This window comes from Protopterus annectens, chromosome 9.part0 (assembly GCF_019279795.1).
Source record: "Protopterus annectens isolate FY-2018-M chromosome 9.part0, PAN1.0, whole genome shotgun sequence".
Taxonomy (NCBI): Eukaryota; Metazoa; Chordata; order Ceratodontiformes; family Protopteridae; genus Protopterus; species Protopterus annectens.
In genome coordinates this window covers 199,044,065-199,064,089 of record NC_056743.1, presented here as the reverse complement: position 1 = coordinate 199,064,089, position 20,025 = coordinate 199,044,065, and the positions used below count along the sequence as shown (strand labels likewise).

General features: G+C 36.3%; 1 protein-coding gene across 1 annotated transcript in view; it reads right to left on the bottom strand.

Annotated features, from left to right (window-relative positions):
* Positions 1–11,515: 11,515 nt before the first annotated feature.
* LOC122811130 (protein FAM180A-like) overlaps positions 11,516–20,025 on the bottom strand; it is a 474,713-nt gene continuing 466,203 nt past the window's right edge. The window contains exon 3 of the mRNA XM_044082740.1: positions 11,516–12,120. Within this exon, the coding sequence (XP_043938675.1) occupies positions 11,743–12,120 (378 nt within the window). The 3' untranslated portion in view covers positions 11,516–11,742. The remainder of the gene's footprint in view (positions 12,121–20,025) is intronic.

Here is a 20,025-nt window from a genome sequence, read left to right as displayed (position 1 = left end):
ACATCAGTCTAGGGAAGAGAATGTGGAAAAAAACTGAAGCACTGTTTTTCTAATACATTATTTAAGAAACGTAAGCAATTTATTTCTTAAATAATGTAATTGTATAATAAGCCACTTCCACTCCTAGTTGTGGGTATATCATGATTTACCAACGGTTAGCTTTGTTTAATCCCCCGTGACTAAACCACATCAACTGTGGGTAAATCCTGATATGCCCATGCAGAATCATGAACGTTTGCTTAAAATGACACTAAGATTGTTAGTCTATAATGTCCTGTAGTAAAGAAATGAATGATAATTTTCCCCTTATTAGTCATGTTTGTGTTCATATTTTCTGATGAAATCCCTGTTGAAGGGAAGAAAGCACTCAATCCATGTGTTTTTATTTTCAACAATAAAATTATTGTGCTAGTAGTCCATGCTACAAGCAGTGTTTGATTCTGTTCTTTAGGTCATATTTTCATAACTGGGAGACCTATGTGCTATAGGGGGGTAATGTATGAAGTGCTGTGGTGGGAGACAGACAATTCATTGTCACTGGCCATTTATAACCCAATATACAGGAGATTTTGCTAGCTGTCTGTTAGTAATTATGAAAATAAGTAATATTTCCTTATGTACTTAATACTGATGCATGGCATCAGGTGAAATGTTAGACACTGAAGAAAACTATGTGTGATATTTGCAATGTGACTTGCACATCTTGAGAAATATTCAGTGGTATATTATGCATATGTTTTCATATTTCAGTAACTATCTCAAAAAGCATGCATTCACTAATTAATTTTTTTGCTGTCCTGTGAAAGAAAGCTTATGTTGGGTTAACAAAGGTGTCCTAACAATACCTGTCTAGATTGTACAGTTTCCAAAATATGATGATCTGTTTGTGAAAGTCTAGCAAAATATATAATTTTGGGTTTCTGTATTCATTTTAATATATTATAAGATTTATAGAAAGATTATGAATGCACTTACTAACTGTATAGAAAACTTCTTACTGATAACTTTGCTATTTGTACAGATTTAATAGATTTTATTGTTCTGAAAATATTTATATTAATTTATATTATGCTTTTTATGATGAGATTTTTTCAGAAAATGCTCTAGAATGCAAGGATGTGTATAGGTTGTTAGAGGTGTGACATTCCATACCACACAGACTAAAATTCAGTTTCTTTCCTATTTGTGATAAATACTTCCTTACTGCTTTGTCATCTTTTCAAACGTCCGCCCTTTACAACAGCAATAATAATAATAATAACAACAACACTATTGTCACACCAGACTTAAGATTATGTTTTAACTTTAATGATTTTCTGGTTATTTTTATTTTATCTTATTTACCTGGTAATGCTGAATACAGTATGTAATGTAACGATGTTTTCTACAAAGCTTTCAACATGCATTTCATTGTGTCCCACTTCCCATTCACCTGCTTCTTTTGACATTATAGTTATGTTGAGCCATGGAACACCAAGACATCATTAACCCAAGACACTATGGATGAAATGAGAAAATATTTTTCTGTCAAAATTGTGACTGTGCTCTATGTAAATCTAGGAATGAAACATATAAAGCAAAACAAAACAGATTTTTCTTTGGTAATTTTATAGATTTAAAGAATGATATGTGGAGCTGCTGTTTAATGTTTTACACATACACACACACACACACACACACACACACACACACACACACACACACTTACCTGTATGTGTTTATTGTTATATTTAATTAATTAATTAATTTATTTATTATTTATTTATTTATTTACATTTGTTGACCGGGAGTGTCCGACTGGACGTAGGTCCATTTTCAGCGGAGGCCCGGGGAGAAAAGCTCCACAGTTAAAATAAACAGACAGTATATACATTGGATTACATAGTGAATAACAATTTACATAGCAATTACTTACAACATATTTACAGATGAAGAACATAGTACATCAGTAGACAACTAGAATCTTTATCTGTGAAGTGCATACCAGACATTAAGAAATGTTACAAGAAGAAGAAGTTTGTGCTGTATAATAAGTACTGGCTTATGAGCATCTGAGCTTGCTATAATCAATTATTATTAAAAAATTAATTATTTGACTGATATATTACTAAGCAAAGGTATCACTTTTAAAGTCACCCCTCAGATACCCAGCAGTTAATACTTCAACTCAATGACACCATACATAATTAGAAGCTATGGGAACCAAACCACAGTATTTTGTTGCATTTGACTCAAACACTTTATTGAAAACTTTATGATAAACTGTCGTCCTATCAAATATTCAATACAACATTTTAGTATACAGTTTCAAAAAGGTCAATACTAGCTAGCTTTTCATATTATTTTAGAAACATTTTGCACCAGGCACTCATCAAAAATGACTGATTATAAAATTCGACATCTTGCTTTTGTAAGTATCAGAAATACAAAGGTAAGCTAATGATGTGAGCTCACAGTGTGCAAAAAACAAAAGATGAAGCTGAAGACATGCTGAAGTGTTTTAATGGGGGGGTTTTGTACCATTGTAATACATTTACTTTGATCCCACAAGTACAGTGTACTCACAGGGAATATATTTTAGATTTACTTAACCTTTTCTTAAAAATGGCTTCAAAACTGCAAGGCATCCACCTATATTAATTACAATGTAAGTCATACAAAGATAAAGTTAAACATTTAAAGTTTAATCTGTTTAAAAAATAATGCATTATCTTTCTCCAAATGTGCAATATCATTTGGTATACAGTCTAATAGGTTCATAGGTTGGTACTAAGCTATCGGCCCTAGGGCCTATATAAGCCTAGCCATAATAATTCCCTGGCTATTTCTTTCCAGAATATTTACTTCCCTGGTCCCCTGTCTAGCAGGGTGACTGACGTGATCCCCGGGGTGAATTTCCTATCTCCCATCCAATCGTCAAGGTTCCTTTTGAAAAGGCCAAAGAGGCACTCAGCTTGACATGTATGGACAGTCTATTCCAGAGTATAGGGAGTCTCTGGGTCAGGAACCTGTCCCTCCAGCATGTTTTGTTCGTTGTGATGACCAGGTTTAGATCCCTGGAGCATGTGGCTCGGAGGGATTGGGATTTCTTTAAGTGTAGCATTTCCAACAGCTCTGGCTTTGACATGGCCTTGTATGTTAAGCAGACATCGCCTCTGAGTAGGCGATATGTGACAGAGTATAGCTGGAGTTTTTTTAGACGGTCACCATAGGGCATCTGCTTTAGGCTTGCAATTCTTTTACTGCGGTATTTCTGTGGCCTTTCCAGTTGTTGCAGATGTCTTGTGAGGTACATACCAAATGGGGCGTTGTACTCTATAATGGTTCTAATGAGAGATGAGTACAGTGGGACAATGACCTCCTTTTTTCTGGATGAAAAGCCCTTAGTTATGAGGTGTGCCACATAGAAGGATTTCCTGACTGTTGTGGCAATGTGGTTATCGAAGGTGAGACCACTGTCCACCTGTGTCCCTAGGTCCCTTATCACACTTCCGGTGTTTAGTGTACTGCCACTTATGTGGTAATTCATGGGTACATGGTTTTTCCCAAAAGGGATAACTATACATTTCTTAGCATTTAGCTTGAGCCCATGGCTCAGGCACCAAGCATCTATTTCTGTAAGGCCCTTTTGTAGAATATCCACATCATTTGGGGATTCAGTAATGGCTCCCAGTTTGCAGTCATCTGTGAACTTTGTTAGCCAGAGTCCCTTAGTGCTGGCCTGTACTTCAGAGAAGTAGATGCCAAACAAAAGTGGTCCCAGGACTGAACCCTGAGGTACTCCATTTGTCACTTGTCTGGATTTTGAGTAGGTTACTTTTACAGTGTGGGTTTTGTCAGTAAGCCAGTTGGCAACCCATCGAGTGATGTAGGGATTAATGCCCAGCTTAGTAAATTTATCTATGATTCCAAAGTGGGGGATGGTGATGAAGGCCTTGGTGAGGTCCAAATAGGCTGTGTGGACCACCTTACCCTCGGCCATGGCTCTGGAGACTGATTTGAAGAAGTCAGTAAGGTTGAGGAGACAAGATCGGCCCTTTACGAAACCAAACTAGGTGGGGTCCAGTGTTTGAAGGTTGCCAATGTCTTTGTTTATAAGTTACATGATAATGCGTTCCGTGGCTTTACAGATCAGGCTCATCAGACTGATGGGATGATAGTTCCTGGGATCCAAGGTGAATCCCCCCTTGTGGAGTGGAATAACTGTAGCTGTGCGCCACTCATTGGACATGAAGCTTGAGGTAAGGCTATGAATAAACATAACACTTAGGTGAGGTGCCAGTTCATTTTGTAGTTCATGTAGTACACAACCCGGGATGTCATCTGGTCGCATGGATGCTGTATTCTTAGCTTTGGAGAGTGCATTTTTTACCTGTATGGCCGTGATTACCGGAATTTGGCAATCTTTTGGTATTGAGATGGGTCCTTTAGGGGATGAGAGGGGGGGTAAAGTTGGCACTGACTCGATCTGCCAGGATATTGGCAATATCCTTGGGATCAGTATATTTAATGCCATTCTGTTGTAGCTCAGAGCAGATCTGATCATTGCCATTTAGATACTTGACATAACTTTAGAATGCCTTGTGGTTGTTCTCGGAATCTTTGGCAATTTTATTTTCGTAGCTAGCTTTGGATAAGCTTTTGATTTAATATCAATGAGATAATTTTAAAATTCTCAGCATAATACTCACCCACATCCAAATTCCAAAACAGTTTATACTTGTAGCAAGATGTTGCACCGTTTTGTAATACAAATTACAGTTCTTCACTGGATCTTGCCCCAGATGCAAAATGTTTTCCACCTACTCATCATTCAGCATAGTTTCATGGTTCGCAGCTATCTTAATCTTAAGACACTGCTGTAAAAAGAGTTGAACGATTATCAGGAAATGAGGAAAAAAAGAAATCCAGGTATGAAAAGATTTAATTTTCTTGTATTTATTTATCAATCTTTTATCATTTTTGTTCCTGTTAAAGCCTGCACTAATGTCATTTCACTGCACGACTACCAATAACTTGATGAACAAAACAGAATTATTTTTCAAATCCTCTCTGACTTCTACTTCCTGTCTTAAAGCAGAAGATGAGCTGAATAAAAAGTATATGCATTTTCTGATTAAGTAGGGCATAGATTAAAAAAAAAGTCACTTGCAAACCTTCTGGGGTTCCTCATTCTTTGAGTTAACCTCTTCATAAATGCTATGCAAGATTTCTCAAATTCCCTAGGAACTGTGTTTTGCTAATGGTTTATGAAATATCCTTCAAGGTTAAAAATACCACACCTGTTTTTGATCATGATATGAGGAAAAATACACACTGCATTGAAAACTCTGTATTAGAATATTAGGAAGGCACTGGTAATAGGATAAGCAGGCTAACCAGTCCTACACAAAGACATTTTAAAAATGCATAAAAGCAATACTGCTCACAAAGTGAGATACTTATTATGTGTTAACCTATAAATGATTAAAACAAACATGCAAACATGGCTCCCACTGACAGCTACTTGTTTGACAAGGTCCCCATGACAATAGGTATCGGCTTAATGAGGAAAATAGTGGCATCAGTGGGATTAATAGGTTCTGGAGAAAACTTTTTTTCATTCTCAATCCGTTAAAAGATAAGATCAGTACAACTATCCCTATTCCTAACAAGAGACATAGGGACTACCACTATAGTCTCTTAAAACTCGAACTTCGGAAATATAATTCTTGAAGCTGTCTTTAACTGCAATATTTTACCACACATTGTTATTTTTGGGATTACTTTGCATAAGAGGACATGCCAGAAATTCAGCTGTGACTATAAGATAAGACCAGCTAGCTATACAAAAGACAGTAAGAGAAATCTCTTCAAATACATAAGATCAGGAATGGAAAAGCAAGCATAATCACTCACTTTCATGAATACTAGAGATAGTAATACACAGCAGTAACAATGTATTAATGTTTTGAATGAATGTAAGAAATTAAGCACAGATAAGACGGTGGTAATGGCAGCACATTGGGGAAAACAGAAGAACTTGAGAATCAAGACAGAAGGGACGATAGTGGAACAGATTAATAGCTTCAAGTATCTGGAAGAGGTGGTTGAGGAAAAGGGAAGTCTGAAAGAAGTCAAAGATAGAATGAGAGGGCCTGCAGTCAACTGGCATAGAGTGTCAGGTGTAGTGTATGACATAAGAATGCCAAAGAAAGTGAAAATTAAGGTGTACAAAACAATGGTGTGACCAGTACTACTATATGGTACTGAAACCTTGGCAGTAAAGGCAGAGCAGTTGAGCAAGCTAGAAGTGATGGTGATGAACTGCCTGAGACAGGTAGTAGGATGCACATTATGGGACAGATGAAGAATAGAGGACATAAGAGCAGAAGCCAAAGTAGCTCCAATTGCAGAAAAGATCAAACAGATCAGATAATGGTGGTTGGGGCACATGTGCAGAAATGCAGAAGACAATCTAGTGAAGAAGATTTGGGACAGACAGGAAGAAGATAGGAGGAAATGAGGGTGTCCAGCAAAGAGGTGGAATGATTGTGTGAGAGATTTGTGACAGTCAGACATGAGTGTTGAAGAAGGCAGGAGTGTGGCATTGAATCGAGAGAGTTAGTGACAGTTAACATGACACCCTGACACCATACAGAAAATGGGCAAAAAAGGGGTTTACGATGATGATGATGTAAAAAAAATCTTTCCAAGATAAATTGGATATTTGGGCCCCTGTTAATGAAAATGAGAACCTTTACTTTCAGGAGGATAACAGTCTAAATTATTGAAAATATAATTATTCTGTGATACAAAAATTCTAGGCATACATTTAACAGGCAACAATGAATTGAAAGAGTTGAGATCAGTAGTTAACTCCTGTTACAGTCCACTTTAACAACCTTAATGACAGGGCAGAGATACCCATTGACTGGACAAAGGCAGTTATCAAACCAGTTTATAAAGACAAGGGAGACTAGCTTAACAGAAATATCAGTGTTTTGCCCTCCAATATTGGTAAGATTCTAGAGTATGCAATTCTGATGGTACTGCAGGATGGTGGTCTTATGCTATACAGATAATTTTTAGCATGTAGTTGTCATAATGATGCATTGCTTCTCTACAACAATGCTGTATTCTCTCTTGACAAAAACTCTGCTAACTAATTTCATTTTTGCTACTTGCCTTCACGCTTGTTAATCATTAATAATTTATTACTAATTTTGCAGTGTAGAGTTCCTTAATCAGCTACTTGAATAGATTATTCTATGCCTGACTCGTCACAAATGATATACTGAATACAAGGACCATCACTCCACATGGTTTGAACTTAAACATGGGATCCCTCAGGGATCCATCCTGGAATCCTATTTATTTAGCATATGTCTGACTGCTTAAATGATAAAATAAATATATTATACAAACTGTGCTGGTGATATAAAAATGGGATGAATTATAACAAATATCAGTTAGACAACATATTTTCAGTGGAGCTTGTCAGACTCCCCTCCTGGTCTTTATCTAATACCTGGCCCCGAATACAAAAAAAAAAAATAAATGCCACATATAAAATTGATATTAATATATCATAGCAGGCTCTTCTGTCTGCACTGAATCAGCCAATTTATTCCAAACAAGAATCCTACAGACTATTTGTTTCTACCCAGGCAACCTAATCAGACTGTTTGTCATTAGTGACAGTCGGGTGATACAGAACAGGTCGGCTTGGTGGTCCTATGGAGTGGCCTACCTATCCTGCTTGGAGATCCACTTTACTTTTTAACAACTCACTGAGTTCCCTCACTACTGTCTGTTAAATGTTGAAATGCAGGACTCCACTCATGCAATTAGTCCTGAAGCGCATGATAACATTTTTTTGTAAGTAAAGAAAGCGGCTTTTAAACTGAAGTGGCTGCAATGGCAATGCTTCCATTTGGAAGCATACCTGCATTACAGAGTTGTACCTAGGGGTCTCAGGATTAAATGTTTACCAGCTTACGGCAATGTTTACCCTGACCTACTAGGTAAATGGCAGACTATTAATTTAGAAATAAGTTTTTGCTACATTAAACTGTTATTGAATATGTTCATCCTCTGGAAGAGGAAACAGCATGATTTACTGAAACTAAACAAATAGAATTAGAAAGCTCTGATTTATCTGAAGGCTTCCTTCTTAAAGTTGAAGGACTGCAACAAGCACTTTCCAGCTATGGCAACAAATTAAAGAATAGAAAAATTAAGAAGTTAGCACAGGATTATCAAGATTTCCTGGAAGAAAACATATTTGAATGGCCTAACTGAGAGGATTTGCAACAGCGGAATAATGTAAACAATGCATGTGAATCATCACAGAAGAATACACCCACCAAGCACAATAGTGCTACGGTTGTTAATTCAAAGAAGAAAGGACCTACAATGAAGACCACTGATAAAGATGTAAATCCTGCAGATACTTTCCCTAGATTGGATTGTCCACTGGCAATTCTCACAAGGGTTCAACATCAGTAGTTCCTGTGCATATTAATAAGTCAAGTATACAAACGGAATTGCAAGGTGCCAGACCGAAGAACATTGCTAAAGATGACTTGTTTTTTCTGGTTCTACCTGTTTTAATGAAATAACATTATGCTCACAGCAGATACAGGTCTACCAGCAGAGGCAGGAAATGAAGAAAACTGTCCACTTGAGAAACAGTGATTCCTTGGTGGTTAATTTATTAGAATATGCTTTAAGTGAAGCACAAGAACCTTTACTTAATAAAGGATTATCATTCATACCATCTTTTCCTTCGAAAAGAAACCCAGCACTTTTATTCCCATGACACATCCTATAGTGGAAACTTTCATGAAGGTTTGTGAGAATGAAGTACTGCAACTCAGAAATCATGGTAACTCTAGGAACTTTTGTAATATGGATTATGCAGAAAAAGAAGCAGTGAAAGAACTGATGAGTAATGACCTTATTATTAAGCCTGCCAATAAAGGAGGATGCATAATAATCATGGATAGACCTGTGTGTCGTGAGAAGATGAGCAGTATGTTACAGGAGTATTTAGTAGTATCACATCCTCTTATACCCATAATTAATGGCCTCCAAAGATTCATAAAGATGTAAACAACCCACCCATGTCACCCATAGTATCTGGATGAGCAGTATGTTACAGGATGACAAGACCTATAAGGATTTACATAAAAGGGAGATTAATAACATTACATGTCGGATAACAGACAATTTATATGATCTGCTTATGACATGTGTCATCTCCAAAGAGCTCTATGAGTATTTAGTAGTATCACATCCTCTTATACCCATAATTAATGGCCTCCAAAGATTCATAAAGATGTAAACAACCCACCCATGTCACCCATAGTATCTGGAGGAGGACTGGCAACAGAACCTGCATCCATCTTTGTCAAACAGAAATTGAAAGCCATACTACCCAAAGCCACTACTGTACTGAGAGACACCTCATAATTTCTTAAGACTCTTTCTCATTATATCTGGTCTGCTGGAGAAATTATGAATGTTTGGATGGTTACTATGGATGTTAAAACTTTATTCACAGTTATACCTAATGACTTTGGGACTGAACCAGTCAGACAATTTCTTAGCCAAGAAGCAGCCTTTGACAGCTATACAGTCTATCTGATATGCTCCCTGTTAAACATAATCTTGGAAAATATTTTTATGTATAGGAATAAATGCTATCTACAGAGATGGGGGTTTGGGATGGGCGCTTTGTGTGCCAACAGTTATTCTAATATAGTAATGGTCAAATGGGAATGTGACTATTTGTGGATGATATATGTTTTCTTTGGCAAGGTAGTAAAGGACAGTTGATGGACTTTACTGATATCTAAATAACACCACCTCATTCCTTGAGTTCAAAGTTCACAGCTCTATGGAAAAGATTGGCTTATTGGATGTGATTTTATGTAAAGGGCCTGAAGGAAAGCTAGATACTTATATATATAGAAAGAATTGTTGGAGGAACCACCTTGTGTATAGGACAGGTATGCACCCTAAGCATGTGTTTTCACATGTTGTTAAAGGACAATTTCTTAGAACTTCAGGGATGTGCACCAATGAGTGAGATTGAGAATGAGACACAATGCTTGAAGGAATATTTTGTAAGTCGAGGCTATAAGCAAAGAGAAATGCATGAAGCAGTGATGGGAATTGAAGCCCAACGGCATACTAGGGGCCAACCATATTTTATGGAAAGGAGTGAACAAAGGACTTCTGTGGATCTTTTGAATATCACTAATTCTACAGAAGGCATAAGATGTTCTCTTACACACAACAATGATGTTAGACATATCTCTCAGATTATAAGAAATAACTGGAAGATTCTTGCAGTGAACGATAGCATCAAAACTATTGTGGGTAAAAAAATCAGGTTTTGTTTTAAGAACAAGAAAAATCTGAAAAGACTATTATGTCGGGATGGGAGTTTTAATAAGACTGTCTCAACATCAATGCAAACTGGTACTTTTCCTTACAAGAAATGCAAAGCCTGTAGTTATATTAATTCTAAGAATTGTTTTCAGCACCCCATAACTGGGAGAATGATTCATCTAAGGACTTATGCAGATTGTTCCACCAAGAATCTGATATACATTGCTGAATGTGACTCATGCTATAGTTTTTATGTTGGCAAGACAAACAGATCACTTAAAGATCGGATCTTGCAACATCTCAGTGGCATTAGGCTTTGTAATAGAACTAATGCCTTATTTCAGCATATTTCAATTCATGCTGGGGATAATTTTTGCTTGATGGTATTGGAAAGTGTTCCTGAAAATGTAAGAGGTGGGGGTCTGACAAACAGAACTGAGTCTATTGAAGCATGTTGTATAGTGGATTTGCAGGCAGATAAACTGCCTGGATTAAATGACAAGGTGCCTTTACCCCCCCCCCCCCCGTTGAAAGGCCCTATGTATCATCAATGAGGGGAGACGTGTGTGTGTGTGTATGTATATATGTGTATACACACACACACACACACACATATATATATATATATATATATATATATATATATATATATATATATATACACACACATTTCTGGCCAAAGAGTAATGTGCTTTATTGTAAAATACTACAAAATGTATTATAAATATATACTTCTATAAATTCTGTAAATTGCTGCAAAGTATAAATGGATACTGTATATTTCTATAAATATCTACTTATAATACTGATTACTGTTTTACTGAGTTTCTTTTTAAATTCCTAGATCAAACTGATAAATATTGTTAAATTCTGTAACTGCGGCGTGTGTCTGCCAAAGAATATGTAGTCGATAAAAATGTACCACAGAATTTGCTCAAAACTATTAAATCTATGAATATGTTCCTGACAATTTCCTGAAAACATTTTAAGTATCATATGTTTTTCTGTTTGTACAAACTATTTTTAAACAAATCTGTACAACAGATTTAATGCCAAAGTCATCAAACGTATGTGCATATGTGTAAAGATATCATGATCCACTACTGTATTCATATCAGCAATGTTGAGGGTTATGTTCTCTGTACTTGCATTATTTATTAGGTTGACTAGGTTAGGATTATACCATTTAAACAGAATGTACACTGCATATAAAAACAATATTTTTATCTGTTAGAAGAGAGAAAATAAACTGCTGGAGGTGGACCAGTTGAACATCTCCAGGGAGCTAATTGAGTTGGTTTGTACTGTTCTTACACTGCAGGCAATACCAGAAGTCCTGCCTGCATTGTTCTGCAATCCCTGTTATACATCTGGTGTCACCCTTCTCAGGAATTTAACCTTCTTATATCCGTAGAGCAGTGACTCCCTGTGCAGATCGATCAGGGTCTGATTTGCCAGGCGGACGCATAGCTCTGCCCACTGCTGTTGTTCTGGCCCATTGCTCATTTTTGCACGTAGTGCAGTATACACGGTACTGAAAACCACCTTCTCATAGTCCACCATCTCCATGGGATCTTCAGTCCGTGAGAGTTTTGTCAGTAACTGATTGATATTGTCAGGTGTTCTAGAGACATGCATCAGAATGGAGATGAATGGCTTTGCACTGCGCAAAGAAGCCAGCTCTTCATCCTGCAATTTCATTGTGCCATCATCTTCAATTACCAGGCCTCCCATTAACAACTGAAAAACATTAAGAAAGCTTTGTTAGCAGATGTAATACAATTTTTTTTTGTTAAACATAATCCAAGCTTCTTTCTGAGAAATTATTCCCTTTTCCACATCTAACTTCTTCTCATTGTTGAATCTCACTCTCCTGCAAAATAAGAACTCTTCTTGTTACCAGTCTTTGATTCGTTCCTGTTGCATTTGCCCTAAATCTGTTTATTGAACCTCACTCTCCTGCAAAATAAGACTCGTTCTTGTTTCTAGACTTTGATTTGTTCCTGTTGCATTTGCACTAATTCTGTTTACTGAATGGTAGTTTGCTGCTTGCCACAAATCCTATATTTCCATTAGCTGGATCTTACTTTTGTTTTTTTTTTACTATGAATAGAACTTCAGTTCCAGAAATTATTGACGTGAGCCACAATCTTTTCTTTACCACAAAGGCTGCATGACCCGTCCCAAATGTTAAGTTTTCTCATGTTGTTTACTTCTCATAATAACGTCAGCTATCACTCCGTACAGTTTTTATAACAGCAATATTCCTGCAAACCAATAGGTATTCTCGGGATATTTGTTCTTTTTTTGTTTTGTTTTGTTTTTTGCAATTCTATTCTCATTCAGTTTACCTGGATATTATACCTGCTCCATTTTCCTAATTATGTTTATCTGAATAATACTGCTCTTCATTTCCCTCATGTTCTGTGAGCCCCATTTTTGAATCTTGTACAAATGTTCTCCCTTGGACCATCTACTTATTCTCTTTACTGAACATTAACTCTCTTTGTACCTCTCATGTCCATTTTGTCTTTATGTCTGTCTTAAGTTTTTATACAAAGCTATACTTAAAATATATTTAACTAATATTTCTCTGCTTTGCTGCTAACTTTCTCCATCTATTAAGGAGAAATACTCCATATTAAACAATCAGTTTAGCATGTCTAGCTTTGCTTTATATTATGACCATTTAACTATGCTGAGATGTTAAACCAAGGTCCTTTCAATCTAAGTTTATGGTAGCTCTGGTTGTTGTAAAAGACCAAGTGGCACTTACCTAAATGATTGGGGGTATAGGGTAATTTATTTGCATACTCACATATATACATCTCATTCACATTTTGCATTCTGCTTGTATTCATTTCTTCTTATTGTTTCTTATATACAAATACATACGATTTGATTAATTGTACCCCCATCCTTTCTTCTACTGCCACCTATTCACTGGGTTGATTGTGCATCAACAATTTCCCATTTTATATTAAACAACTCATCAGATCTTCTTTTCCAAATTATTCTGTTTTCTACCGTGACTTATGGAAGATCAGGTATCAGTTAAATGTACAAAAATACAGTATTTTCTTTGCATAACTCTAGAAATGCAGCCATATTAAAGCAGGCCTTCACAGTGTGCACAGTTTCATTGAATGCAGGTTCATCAGTGAAAATAAACTGCAGTCAAGAATACTGATAAGAACAGAATCTGCAGTACACAGGAACAAACAGATCTTACAAGGCTTGGGAGCCAAGGCTAAAGAGGCTTGTAGAAACTTACAGTGTTTTTGGTATTATTAGGAAATAATTCAGACACAGTTAAGTTAGTTCGTTTTGGACTGATATGCAGAAAGTCTTTGCAGTACAGAGACTTGAGTTTGAGTACAGAAGTCAGGTCAAATATTCAGTATTCCAGAATATTAATGATATTATTCAGGAGAATCAGAATATGCATGCAGAAACTTTGGACATATTTATCAGCACTGTTACTGGAGACAGTATTTGGATATTGTTGATATTTGCCTCCACTGTACATAATAAAAAATTCTTAACCAAACTACAGTGTGTGCACATTTTATTCTGAAGATATAGCCCATAAAGGAGGAGCCGGCACATGTTCACACAAGTCTGGGTAATTAACAGATTAAGACATTTATTCCAGACTCATTCCAGTTTCTTCTAGCTATATCCAGTTCATAACAGTATCCTACAATCATGTCAGTTCTTACAACTTTTATCTAACCGTTCACATAGTCCAAACAACAGTTCCATATTAACATTAATGTCATACTTTTGCAAATGTCTAACAGCTGTCATAGTCCACAAACAAACAAAGAACCCTCGTGTACTTAATACAAATGTGTTCAGTAGTCTCATCTGTCCAACAAACTGCATTATTTCTTCATTTCTTTAGTACATCAGTGATTCTTTAACTGGTAATTTATTTACTGAAAATTTTCATGCAAAGGTCTGCATGTTCCTATAATCTAAAATATCTTTCTTTTTACATTATTGTTTGTTTTTGTTCATACATGAAATTCCACTAAGGATCTACTGTGTAATACAAAATCATAGTACTGTCACACCATTTTCCTCTGCTCCCCAACACCATTTAAGTTACATTTCTATAATAGCAGTTTTTGTCTGCTATTCCATCACATCCATGTGATCTTTAACTACTATTCTTTCAATTACTCTAATTGTTTGTCTTTCGTCTTTTCCCGGTTAGGGGTTACCACAGCGGAACTCCAGTCCGCTAATGATTGGCAGTAGATTTTTACAGTGCCAAGTTGCCAGCTCGACGCCCAACCTTCAATGAAGGCACGCCCATTCACACATGTCTTTTGGAACGCCACTCGACTGCGGGGAGGACATGCAGACTCCACACAGAAGGCACTCCCTGCACTCCAGCCGAGAATCGAATGGGAGAACCTCTTGCTGTGAGGCAACAATGCTACTGCTGCACCACCGCAGATTTTTCAATTACTCTAATACAGTTCCAAAAATAGTCATATTTTTTACTCAAGAGCTAACCTACCAAAGTGTTTCCATAAATTTCAGTTATAATAAGTAATACATTTTATTACTCAAATCCCCAAAACAAATGCAGTGATGATAAACTCAACATGAAATTTAGCTGGTGTAAACTTCCATCTGCCACTATTATTCAGTACCCCCATTTCACAGGATTTAGCCTTGATCCCCATATTGTACAGGGAAAAAAACTAATAGGTCATTTAATTTGGAGTTAGGCAACATGCAGACACCATCTAGGTAAAATAACAAAAAATGATCCACACAAGCTCAGACACAGACATAACAAAACAAGGAAGGAAATGTTTAAGCTCTTTCATTCTTTATTATGCCAAGAATTTCTTCAGAATAAATAACTGTATATCCTCACAATTTTTATACCTACAAAATCACATGATAGATCTTAATCAATTAATTAATTAACAAATCATCTCATTGATTTAAAAATATATGAAAAACGTATTGTAATAGTGTTACCTATATAAACGCTTTCAATATATAAAACAAATACAATATATTATATTTATAACTTTTGTGCTAATAAAAAACATTTAATATTCATGTGCTCATTAGATGACACAGGTCTTTTGTCAGAACCAGGTCTAATTTGCCATTCTGCCTCTTTACTTTCCAAATGAATGCTGTAATCACCTCTAAAAGAGTCAATTGAAACAATAGCTAAAATAAAAAAGTAAACTTCCTAATATCAACATACTCTAAAGAATATTTGGCCAAGGCATTACTAAGGTCATGTTTCCTAATAGTTGCAGTATGTTCATAAACTCTTTTAGAAAGCTTCCAAATAGACTCCCCTACATAAAAGCAATCACAAGTTTCACATAAGACTATGTAGACTATACCATTTGAAATTACAATCAAAATAGTCTTTGGACCAAACTCCTTTGTAAATCCTTTGTGAAGACTTTTAATGTAAATAAACAACATGTCTGTCACATAGCTACAAAATTTGCATTTGTTGCATTTAAAAGTCCCTAGGGTATTGCTTTTAGTATTTACTGTTTTATTTGACCTTACTAATGTTGTTGTTGTTTGTCTTTTGGCTTTTCCCGGTTAGGGGTGGCCACAGCGGAACTCCTGTCTGCTAATGCTTGGCAGTAGATTTTCACGAACGCCGTGGTGCCAGCTCAACATTCAACCTTCAACTAGTGCATGCCCATTTACGCATGTCTTTCGAATGCCCACCCAACCGCGGGGAGGACATGCAGACTCCACACAGAAGGCACTCCCCGCACTCCAGCCGAGAAATGAACGGGAGAACCTCTTGCTATGAGGCAACAATGCTACCGCTTCACCACCATGGTTTATAGATCTTAAACTGCTTATACCTTTGTAAGTGAATGTTGGCTTATCACATATAACTTCTGACAGATATTTATTACCTAAAATAATTTTCCAGTTTTCATTTAAATATCCTTTATTGCACTTATTTAGAAATCAGTAAAGGAAATGACCTACTTAAAAACTAAATACACTAGGGCTCTGGTTAATTACACTCTGTTTCAAAGCTATATGATTGGCTCTCAGAATATGTTTCAATTTGTACTTTGCACAAGTGATATTTAAACCATGATGCTCTCTAAAAAATCTTTATTGTATCCTCTGTCTAAAAATAAATTTCTTAGATAGTCAGCATCCATGTAATATACCACAGCCTCACTGGTCATCCTACTTAGTTGATGAATTGCCCCCTTACAACATTTTGTTTCATGAACATAGGATGTTGACTTTGTGTAAATAGCTCTTGACAAAAGTTTCTTTCCTAAATACTCTATTTTCAAAACATTTAGCATTCATATTTAGTTTTACTGTTAATACAAAAATTAACTAATTAACATTTGCTATTTAAGGTAATCTTAAGGAAATCTATGGTGATGTTTAAATAAAAAAAATTATAACATTCATGGAGTGTACCTCCCCAATAAAAGAACAAATCATCTATAAAACCCTTGTAAAAAACACCTTACTAAATAAAGTATGTGTTTTCAAATGTTCCTCTTCCCAGCATGCCATAACTAGGTTGGCAAATACTGTTGCAACTCTAGCACCCATGGCTACTCGTTTTATTGGTTTGAAATATCTGCTTTGAAAGGTAAAATAATTATTTTCAAGAAAAATTTCTATCAAAGTGCAAATAGTATTTAAATGAATGTTGTCAAAATCAATGAACTTAGATAAATACTTCCTGCCACATCTGATGCTATGTTCTTGATGTATACTAATATACAAATATGTAACATCCTGGATAACCAAAAATCCCTGTATGTCATTAACTTCACAACTATGTAACAGTTCCAATAGATAAAAGCAGCTGCCACAATTGGTGTAAAAGGTGGCTTGATGTTATCTTTATGAATTTTCAGAATACCAAAAATTCTAGCCATTTTAGGATCTTCTAGCTTAAAACACTTTAAAGTTCAATGTTAATATACCCCTAACAGATCATAAAGCAGTTTGTCTATGTCAGAAAACATTTTGGCAACATCATAACTACTGACTTCTCTATAGCAATCATCATTATGAAGTAACTCAAGAAAGGCTTGATTATAATCACTAATATTCATGGAAACAATTCAATACAATAGCTTGTATTTACCAGGCTGTGGAATGGTGATTCATCACTGGGAGATTCCAAGAGCAGAATAAGTTATTTCTTACACTTATTTCATGGAATTGTACTTCTTTAATGCTTATAATTGTGCTATACAGCTAATCTACTACATTTTGCACTGTTATAAATCTTTTTACTGTTTCACTGCATTTATGTACTGTTTTATACTGTTTTAACTGTATTTTACATTTCTAGATACTGTTTCATCACTCTAATTGCATTTCTACTGAATTACTTAACTGTAAAGTGCTTTTTCATACTGAGAGTTGTATTTTCTGTTTGTGAGTGCTCGCTCCATCTCTGGTTTTATGTGCATTTTTGAGTTTTCTGTGTTCTAGTCAGGTATCATATAACTGATTTGTTTGCAGTTAAAAGCATTCTCTAGAATCTCCTTGCTCCTTTATCTGTGGCTAGAGCTTTTTCTGTGGCTACAGCTAGTAGCTATAATAATGCACATTACTATAATTGCATTCTTACTGAATTACTAAACTGTAAACTGCATTTTCATACTGAGACTTGTATTTTCTGTTTGTGAGTGCTCTTTATGTGCTTTTCTGTGCATTTGTTGTGTGGCTTCTGTGTTCTACTCAGGTAGCATAAACTTGATAGAGGCCTGCTGTTGTCCAGGCCTGGTAGTTTTGTTTGTTGAGTTTCCTGTGTTTCTGGCAGCCATCTTCTGCTGAATGTGTTGTCTTCATTATTATTGAGAGTAACAGGGTTTCCTGACCTAGCACGAGTGATAGTGGTGTAACAGCAGATGCTAGTAGGTCTGAGTAGTAATTCGAGCTCATAGATACTTCCATCCTTTCAGGTATATAAACTCTGTCTCTCCAAGGGGCTCTGCTTATATTTACCAGGCTGTGGAATGATAATTCATCACTGGGACTAAGCAGAAATTCCTTAAGATTCCAAGAGCAGAATAAGTTATTTCTTACACTTATTTCATTAAATTGCACTTCTTTATTGCTTATTATTGTGCAACACAGCTAATCTACTACATTTTGCACTGTTATAAAGCTTTTTTACTGTTTCACTACATTTATGTACTGTTTTATACTGTTTTAACTGTATTTCTCATTGCAAGATGCTGTTTCATCACTCTAATTACATTTCTATCGAATTACTTTACTACAAACTGCTTTTTCATACTGAGTTGTATTTTCTGTTTGTGCTCTATCTGTGCTTTACTGTGCATTTTTTAACTTTCTGTGCTCTAGTCAGGTATCATATAACTGATTTGTTTGCAGTTAAAAGCATTCTCTAGAGTCTCCTTGCTCCTTCATCTGTGGCTAGAGCTAGTAGCTGTAATAGTTTCCCACCCACTCTCCATACTGGTGTCTTGTTCTTATACCTGATGACTTTGCAGTTGCCCACCCATACTGTAAATTTGATCTGGGACACTCCTCCCAGTCTAGTGTCATTAGCTCATTTTACCTAATACAGAGAGAACATTTGAGAAGGCCAACCCACTTAGGTTCTTAACCTTGAATTATCTTCTGCTCCTGCTTTCTCCTTTTCCACTTTACTAAAAAAAAAATTCAGAGCTTGTCTTCTGCCTTTCCTGTAACCAGATACAGATTTGCTGTACCCAGGACTGTTTGTAAGCTTCTGTGCCCCCCAAGCCTTTCTGTGTTAGAGGGAAGCCTTCCAGTTTATCAGTGGGAGTGGTAAGCACTAGGTAGCCTATCTACCATATAAGGAGTGGTTTCTGGCCCAGAAATTGTAGCTGTTGGCTGTTTGGGCAGTTTTTCCATCTTTCTTAACTTTCTGATTTAAAAGCCTGCATTTGTGCTTGTTTCCCACCCTTCCTATTACTAGTCTAGTCCAAATACAGACTTGCTCTATCCAGGACTGTTTGTAAGCTTCTGAGCAATGCCAAAGTCTGCTCTTCAATTTTCCCTTATATCTACTAGTTCTCTTCTCTCCTGCACTTATACTAGCCTATTAGTCTAGCACTTTACCAGACTTCTTGTAGCAGTTACTGTAGCACACAAATGTGCTACCAGCACTAAACGTTCTAAAAGGAAACAGATCCAGTACTTATTATCAATGCCCACCCCTCCAGGCATGTCTAAAGGTCAGTTCCCTGTGCTTTCTCCTATTAACCTGGTGAACTTGGGCATCCTGAGACAATGTAGTAACTGCCTCATGTACACTGACAACCCTCTCCTCTTACCTCCCAACACTCAGACTTGTAAGAGATGCACTTATATATCCAAAATGGAAGCTATGCAGTCTCCAGCCAAAACTTGAATAGCTGGTCAAGAGGAGAAGGTCAACATTTGCACCACACCACATGGAACACATAGCCCTCCAGAACACACACCAGCACTGCCTTCACATAAAAACACAAACCACACACCCACCTTCGTGGAGGCTCTCAATAAAAATCTACCCAGGCAGAAGAGACCTCTACAGCAGAAATGCACTCTACCACCACAGCACAACACTAATCACAAGACACATAACTCTCCTAAACAATATTAGGG